The sequence below is a fragment of the Mustela putorius genome, unplaced genomic scaffold, assembly GCF_011764305.1.
Source record: "Mustela putorius furo isolate JIRA1106 unplaced genomic scaffold, ASM1176430v1.1 tig00000238_pilon_pilon_pilon, whole genome shotgun sequence".
NCBI lineage: Eukaryota > Metazoa > Chordata > Mammalia > Carnivora > Mustelidae > Mustela > Mustela putorius.
In genome coordinates, this window is record NW_025421324.1 from 383,729 (window position 1) to 393,124 (window position 9,396).

The following is a 9,396-nucleotide window of genomic DNA, read 5'->3' on the forward strand; positions in this document are numbered from 1 at the left end:
ACAGGTATAAGTTAGGTAGAGATATATGTATGAGTAGGGAGCTAGGTATTAATAAAAAGAGATTAGATACAGACATAATCATAAAAATTAGTTGTATATATATTCAGTGGGAAATTGGCTCTAAGTACCCCAGTTCATCTTGACACTGGATACTATCATCATTTACATCCTTAGGAACTTAATAGTGGATCCCACCAAAATGTTTTCTCAGACTTTTTTTTAAATTTATTTTTTATTTATTTGATTTTGTGTGCTGCATTTAAATAAAATTTGATACTTAAATAGTTTTGATTCATTTAATATTAACCAGGCAATCAAACTGAAAATATGCATTCATGCAAGAGAAACTGTAAGATGAAATACAGATGAAAGAACAAAGATGAGGAAACATTATATTGTATATTCAATAAATGTCTATTAACCACCTCTCATGTGCCAAAAAAAAAAAAAATTGTGCTAGGGAAACGGTGGTGGGGTAGGTGTTACCCTCATAGAATTTATAAGCTAAGTACATAGTCATCAGAGTCTATGATAGGTTAACTCCTTCTCTCTTCTTTAGTTACTCAAAGACATCTGCCTTACTAAAGTCACTGCTGATGCTACCTTATAACAGCAGCTACCTCTCTGCCGAACTCTCGGACTTCATCCTGAATTGCTTTGTCAGGTCCCCCAGCTGGCAGCACTGGCTGTCTCTGCCCCTCAGCCTCCTCTTCTTCCTGGCCATGGGAGCCAATGCCACCCTCTTGATCACTGTCTGGCTGGAGGCCTCTCTGCATGAACCCATGTACTACTTACTCAGTCTCCTCTCCCTGTTGGACATTGCACTCTGCCTCACCGTCATCCCCAAGGTCCTGGCCATATTCTGGTTTGACCTCAAGTCCATCAGCTTCTATGCCTGCTTCCTCCAGATGTACATCATGAATTGCTGTCTCGGCATGGAGTCCTGCACATTCATGGTCATGGCCTATGACCGCTATGTAGCCATCTGCCACCCACTGAGGTACCCATCCATCATCACTGACCAATTTGTAGCTAAGGCTGCTATTTTTATTTTGGCCAGGAATGCATTTCTTACTATGTTCATTCCAATCCTCTCTGCCCGGCTCCATTATTGTGGAAAACATATAATTGAAAACTGTATCTGTGCCAACCTCTCTGTGTCCAAGCTCTCCTGTGATAACGTTGTCCTTAACAAAATGTACCAGTTAATTGTGGCCTGGACTCTTCTGGGCTCTGACCTCATCCTCATCTTCCTCTCCTATACCTTCATTCTAAGAGCTGTTCTTAGACTCAAGGCAAAAGGGGCAGCTGCCAAAGCTCTGAGCACATGTGGCTCCCACTTCATTCTCATCCTTTTCTTCAGCACCATCCTTCTGGTTTTTGTTTTTACCCATATTGCCAAGAAAAAAATTTCCCCTGATATCCCCATCTTACTCAATGTCCTACACCATGTAATTCCTGCAGCTCTCAACCCCATTGTCTATGGAGTACGAACCCAGGAGATTAAAGAGGGGATTGGGAAAATACTGAGGAGAGTGGGAAAGAGCAGTAACTAATTGTGTTCTAGCTTGACTTTTCTCAACCATGACCACTCAAATCACAGTTGCAAAGCAAGAACTTGGAGATAAAATCCTCATCATTTCTCTGGACAGGTCTGAAGATATGAACTGCATGGTTTCCTCTTACCTCCAGTCAAATCACGTCTCTTACCTTCAATCATTTTCAGAAAGTGGCTAAGGATATAGATGTAAAAGTCTCATCATGGTACCCAGACCAGGGGCTATGAATTTTCATGAGGCGATCATCATACTTCATTGTCTGTTCTTGAATGAAGTCCTTTTAGAGTCAGTGTAATGGAAAATCCATACTCACTTAAATATGTGTGGCTTATGGGAAGTATAAGAACTTAAAGACAGTGAATTGACTTTGAAAAAGTAAAATGAGATTTAAAACAGCTGTTAAAAAAATGTTGAAAATAACCATTATGCTTTAACCTTTCCCTCAGGCATTCAAATAGTTATTTTACGTCCAGCATTGATCTAGAAAATGGAACTCTAACATACATAAATCTTGATCCTATTACTCTAAAGTCCTGGAGGTGAGAGCCAAAAACATGTAAAATTACTGTAATAAGAATTAATTAAAACACATAAATAACCCCAGAGAAGAGGGGGATTCATTTCTGTAGGTGGGCACTCCTTTATATATCTGATCTCCTTCAGTCCTTCAGTCAAAACTGCCTCCCTAACAGATTCTCAAAAATATGAACCACATTTCTGTCTCTGGGACTTTTGCTTGTTGTTCCTCTGGACATATAGCTCCTTACCTCAGGTCCATTGGGTCTCCATAACCACAGTATTTAAAAATAGTATCCAACAAAAAAAGGGAGTCAAGATAGCAGAGGAGTAGCAGACTGAGATGACATTGGGTCGCAGTTCAGCTAGATAGTTATCAAACCATTCTGAACACCTGAAAACACAACAGGAGATCAAAGAGAAGAGTGCAAATCTAGAAACAGAAAATCAACCACTTTCTGAAAAGTAGGACTTGCAGAGAAGCAAATCCCAAACCACTGGAAGACAGATTGTGATGAGAGGGGCTGGCTCCTGGCAAGTGGTGGAGCAACTGAGCACAAAATCTGAACTTTTAGAATTCTGCTTCACTGAGGGATATCACTCCAGAGGCTAAGCATGGGTGAAGCCCTTATGGGGACAGTGTGGTCTCAGGTCCCACAGGGTGACCGAAGGATCAGGGGTGTGTGAGTATAGCAGAGCTCACAAATATCAGAGCAGGGAAGCTGACTACAGAGATGGAGCAGAGGAATGAGTTCTCAGCTTAAACTGTGATCAGCTCTTTGAGCAGGGCCTCCCACAAGTGGCAGATCTGGAGAGTCTCACCTTCCTGCTCTGGAGTAGAAGTGTGGCAGGAATATTTTGAGTTTGGAGACTCAAAATACAGCTGCACACCAGAGATAGAAATGCTCAGTCACAGGGTGGGTGAGCTCAGAGCACAACCAGAGACTAGGGAGATGGGAGTGACTGACCACTTTTCTCCAAAGGCGCACTGAGGGGTGGGACCACGAGCTCTCAGCTCCTCCAAGCTGGAGATTGGGAGGGACCATTTTCACTCCTCTCCTCCAGAGCTCTATGGAAAGCATTTAGGGAAAAAACTCCCAAAAGCACCTGAGCAGATTCCTTAGCCTGGCCCCTGGCAAGGGCAGTGCAATTCCACCTCTGGCAAGGACATTGGAGAATCACTACAACAGGTCCCTCATTTGGAAGCTCAGCAAGAACATCTAACCAAGACCAAGCTCACTGATCAAGGAGAAGAGTGGAATTCCAGAGGATGGGAAAGCAAAGTGCAAAATTCATGGATTTCTCCCCATGATTCTTTAGTCTTGCAAAATTAATTAAATTTTTTAATTTTATTTTTTTCTTATTCTATTTTTTTAACTTTTCCTTATTCCTCTTTTAATGTTTTTTAACTAGTTTATCTTAACAATGCCTTTCTAATATATATATATATATATATATATATATATATCTTATATATCTTTTTAAACATTCATTATTACAGTCATATTTTGTCCTTCATTGTATCTATCTTTATTTTTTGTATACATATAGTTTTTTCTTCTAAAATCTTGGGATACAATTTCTTCTAATAGATAAAAATATACTGTAATTCTAGCGCAGGGCTATGTTCCAGTTTCCAGACAGAGCAAATTCCCTCCATTTTATTATTTTATTTTTCTTTCTTTTTCCAAACAACTTATCAATTCCTTTTTTAGAATTTTTTTAAATTTTCATCTTTACAGTCATGTTTACCCCTATTCATCGTGTTTACACTTTTATATATATATATATATATAAAAATATATATATATATATAAAATATATATATATAAAATATATATATATATAAATATATGTAATTTTATATATATATATATATAATTACATATATTTTTTTAAGTTCTTTAATTTTTTTCTACTTTTTAGCTCTCTTCTTCTCTTCTTCTCTCCCCGATTTGGGGTCTCTCTGATTTGGTTAGCAGAAATGTTTCTGGGGTTTTTGACACCCACTTGTACTTTATTCTCTCATTCATATATTCATATTTGGATAAAATGACAAGGCAGAAAAACTCACCACAAAAAATAAAGAACAAGAGGCAGTACAGAAGACTAGGGACCTAATCAATACAGACACTGGTAATATGTCAGATGTAGAGTTCAGGATGATTGTCAAGGTGCTATCTGGGCTCAAAAGGGCATGGAAGATATTAGAGAAAATCTGGAGAAATACAATCTATTTCTGTATAAATAAAGGACTAATATCTCACTAAGTTGAAACAAAAAAGCTATTAATGAGGTGCAATTCAAAATGGAAACTCTTACTGCTAGGATAAATGAGGAAGAAGAGAGAATTCGTGGTATAGAAGACCAAATGATAGAGAATAAAGAAGCTGAGCAGAAGAGAGACAAGGAACTACTGGACCATGAGGGAAGAATTTGAGAGATAAGTGATATCATAAGGTGAAACAATATTAGAATAATTGGGAATCCAGAAGAAGAAGAGGGAGGGGGGCAAAAGGTGTTTTGGATCAAATTATAGTAGAAAATTTCCCTAATATGGCAAAGGGAACAAGCATCAAAATCCAGGAGGCACAGAGAACCCCCCTCAAAATCAATAAAAATAGGTCTGCACCCCACCATGTAATAGTAAAACTTACAAGTCTTAGTGACAGAGAAAATCCTGAAAGCAGCCAGGACAAGAACTCTGTAACATACAATAGTAAAAAATATTAGATTGGCACCAGACTTATCCACAGAGACCTGGCAGGCAGGAAAGAACTGACATGATATATTCAGAGCACTAAACGAGAAAAACATGCAGCCAAAAATACTATATCCAGCAAAGCTATCATTGAAAATAGAAGGAGAGATAAATAGCTTCCAGGACAAACAAAAACTAAAAGAATTTGTAAACACCAAACCGGCTTTACAGGAAATACTGAAAGGGGTCCTCTAAGCAAAGAGAGAGCCTAAAAGTAGACGATCAGAAAGGAACAGAGACAATATACAGTAACAGTCACCTTACAGGCAATACAATGGCACTAAATTAATATCTTTCAGTAGTTACCCTGAATGTAAATGGGCTAAATGCCCCAATCAAAAGACACAGGGTACCAGAGTGCATTAAAAAAACAAAATCCATCAATATGTTGTCTACCAAAATAAAAACAAAACAAAACAAACAAACAAAAAAACTAATTTCAGACCCAAAGACACCTCCAGATTTAAAGTGACAGGGTAGAGAGCCACTTACCATGCTAATGGGCATCAAAAGAAAGCTGAGGTGGCAAACCTTATATCAGATAAATTAGATTTTAAGCCAAAAACTATAATAAGAGATGAAGAAGGACACTATATATCATACTCAAAGGGTCTGTTCAACAAGAAGATCTAATAATTTTAAATATCTATGCCTCTGAGATGGAAGCAGCCAACTAAACCAATAAATAAAAAATTAAAGAAATACATTGACAATAATAAAATAATAGTAGGTGACTTTGCCACCCTCCTCACTGAAATGGACAGATCATCCAAGCAAAAGATCAACAAGGAAATAAAGGCCTTAAATGACACACTGGACCAGATGGACATCACAGATATATTCAGAACATTCCATCCCAAAGCAACAGAATACACATTCTTTTCTAGTGCACATGAAATATTCACATCCTGGGTCACAAATCAGGTCTTAACCAGAACCAAAATATTGGGACAATTTCCTGCATATTTTCAGAACACAGTGTTCTGAAGCTAGAACTCAAAGACAAGAGGAAAGTTAGAAAGAATTCAAACACATGGAGGCTAAAGAGCATCCTACTAAAGAATGAATGGGTCAACCAGGAAATTAAAGAAGAATTACAAAACTCATAAAAACACAACAGTTCAAAATCTTTGAGACACAGCAAAGGTGGTCCTGAGAGGGAAGTATATAGCGATAGAAAACTTTCTCAAGAAACAAGAAGGGTCTCAAGTACACAACCTAACCTTACACCTAAAGGACCTGGAGAAAGAACAGCAAAGAAAACCTAAACCCAGCAGGGGAAGATAAATAATAAAGATCAAAGCAGAAATCAATGAACTAGAAACCAAGAATATTAGAGCAGATCAACAAAACTAGGAACTGGTTATTTAAAAGATCTCATAAGACTGATAAGCCCTTGACCAGACTTATCAAAAAAAAAAAAAAAAGAGAGATAGAGAGAGAAAGGACCCAAGGTAATCAAATCATGAATGAGAGAGGAGATATCACAACCAACACCAAAGAAATGCAAGCAATTATAAGAACTTATTATGAGCAATTATATAATTTTGACAATCTGAAAGAAATGAATGCATTTCTAGAGCTGTATAAACTACCAAAACTGAACCAGGAAGAAATAGAAAACCTGAACAGACCCATAACCAGTAAGATTTGAAGTAGTCATCAAAAATTTCACAAGAAACAAGTGCCCTGGGCTAGATGGCTTCCCAGAGGAATTCTACCAAACATTTAAAGAAGAATTCATACCTATACTCCAGAAAGTGTTCCAAAAAACAGAAATGGAAGGAAAACTTCCAACTCACTTTATGAGGCCAGCATCACCTTGATCTCAAAACCAGATAAGGATCCCATAAAAAAATAGAATTACAGGAGACTGGGTCACAAATCAGGACTCAACCGATACCAAAAGACTGAGATTAGCCCCTGCACATTCTCAGATCACAATGCTTTGAAACTGGAGCTCAATCACAAGGAAAAGTTCAGAAGGAACTCAAACACCTGGAAGCTAAAGACCACCTTGCTTAAGAATGCTTGGATCAACCAGGAGATCAAAGAAGAACTGAAACAATTCATGGAAACCAATGAGAATGAAGACACTTCGGTCCCAAACCTATGGGATACTGCAAAGGCGGTCCTAAGGGGGAAATACATAGCCATCCAAGCCTCCCTCAAAAAAATCAAAAAATCCAGAACACACCAGCTGTCTCTACACCTTAAAGAACTGGAAAATCAACAACAAATCAAACCAACTGCACATATAAGAAGGGAAATAATCAATATTAGAGTTGAGATCAATAAAGTAGAAACCAGAGATACAGTAGAACGTATCAATGAAACTAGAAGCTGGTTCTTATAAAGAATCAATAAGATCAATAAACCATTGGCGACACTAATCGAAAAGAAAAGAGAGAAAGCTCAAAAAGATAAAATTATGAATGAAAAGGGAGAGATCGCAATGAACACCAAGGAAGTAGAAACAATCATCAGAAGTTATTGTCAACAGTTATATGCCAATAAGTTAAGCAACCTAGATGAAATTGATGCATTCCTGGAAAACTATAAACTTCCAAAATTGAACCAGGAAGAAATCGACAACCTGAATAGACCAATATCTAGTAACGAGATTGAAGGGGTGATCAAAAACCTCCCAAAAAACAAGAGCCCAGGACCTGATGGATTCCCTGGGGAATTCTACCAAACTTTCAAAGAAGAAATAAAACCTATTCTCCTGAAGCTGTTTCAAAAAATTGAAGCAGAAGGAAAACTTCCAGACTCTTTCTATGAAGCCAGCATTACCGTGATCCCCAAACCAAGCAAAGACCCTACCAAAGGAGAATTTCAGACCAATATAACTGATGAATATGGATGCTAAAATCTCAACAAGATCCTAGTAAACAGGACCCAACAGCACATTAAAAAGATTATCCACCATGACCAGGTGGGATTCATCCCTGGGATACAAGGATGGTTCAACATTTGCAAATCAATCAATGTGATAGAACAAATTAATAAGAGAAGAGAGAAGAACCACATCATCCTCTCAATTGATGCAGAAAAAGCATTTGACAAAATCTGGCATCCGTTCCTGATTAAAACACTTCAAAGTATAGGGATAGAGGGAACATTCCTGAACTTCATCAAATCTATGTATGAAAGACCCACAGCAAATATCATCCTCCATGGGTAAAAGCTTGCAGCCTTCCCGTTGAGATCGGGAACACGACAAGGATGCCCAATCTCACCACTCTTCTTCAAGATAGTATTAAAGTCCTAGAAACAGCAATCAGACAACAAAGATAAATAAAAGGTATCCAAATTGGTAATAAAGAAATCAAACTCCCTCTCTTTGCAGATGACATCATTCTTTATATGGAAATCCCAAAAGACTCCACCCCAAACTACTAGAACTCATACAACAATTCAGCAACATGGCAGCATACAAAGTCAATGTGCAGAAATCAGTGGCTTTTTTATACACTAACAATGAAAATACAGAAAGAGAAATTAGAGAATAGATTCCATTTACTATGGCACCAAGAACCATAAGATACCTGGGAATAAACCAAAACAAAGAGGTAAAGGATCTGTACTCGAGGAACTACAGAATACTCATGAAAGAAATTGAAGAAGACACAAAAAGATGAAAGACCATTCCATGCTCTTGGATCAGAAGAATAAACATTGTTAAAATGTCTATAATGCCTAGAGCAATCTATGCATTTAATGCTATTCTGATCAAAATTCCACCGGTATTCTTCAAAGAGCTGGAGCAAATAATCCTAAAATTTGTATGAAATCAGAAGAGACCCTGAATCTCTAAGGAAATGTTGAAAAACAAAAATAAAATGGTGGGCATCATGTTACCTGATTTCAAGCTTTACTACAAAACTGTGATCACCAAGACAGCATGGTACTGGCATAAAAACAGACACATAGACCAGTGGAACAGAGTAGAGAGCCCAGATATGGACCCTCAACTCTATGGTCAATTAATCTTCGACAAAACAGGAAAAAATACACAGTGGAAAAAAGACAATCTCTTCAATAAATGATGCTGGAAAAACTGGACAGCTATATGTAGAAGAATGAAACTCGACCATTCTCTTACACCGTACACAAAGATAAACTCAAAATGGATAAAAGACCTCAACGTGAGACATGAATCCATCAGAATCCTAGAGGAGAACATAGGCAGTAATCTCTTCGATATCAGCCACAGCAACTTCTTTCAAGATATGTCTCCAAAGGCAAAGGAAACAAAAGCAAAGATGAACTTTTGGGACTTCATCAAAATCAAAAGCTTCTGCACAGCCAAGGAAACAGTCAAGAAAACAAAGAGGCAACCCAAGGAATGGGAGAAGATATTTGCAAATGACAGTACAGACAAAAGGTTGATATCCAGGATCTATAATGAACTCCTCAAACTCAACACAAAAAAAACAGAAAATCATATTTTAAAACTGGGCAGAACATATGGACAGACACTTCTCCAATGAAGACATACAAATGGCTATCAGACACATGAAAAAGTGTTTATCATCACTAGCCATCAAGGAGATT

General features: G+C 37.6%; 1 protein-coding gene across 1 annotated transcript; it reads left to right on the forward strand.

Annotated features, from left to right (window-relative positions):
* Window positions 1-584: 584 nt before the first annotated feature.
* LOC101686566 (olfactory receptor 56A3-like) lies at window positions 585-1,556 on the forward strand. Its single transcript, XM_004779037.2, has one exon. It carries the CDS (start codon window positions 597-599, stop codon window positions 1,554-1,556), a length of 960 nt encoding a protein of 319 aa, XP_004779094.1. The 5' UTR covers window positions 585-596.
* The last annotated feature ends 7,840 nt before the right edge of the window (window positions 1,557-9,396 follow it).

Excerpts from the sequence above, each read along its gene's own strand:
- LOC101686566 (XM_004779037.2), top strand. The coding sequence starts at position 597 with ATGCTACCTTATAACAGCAGCTACCTCTCTGCCGAACTCTCGGACTTC.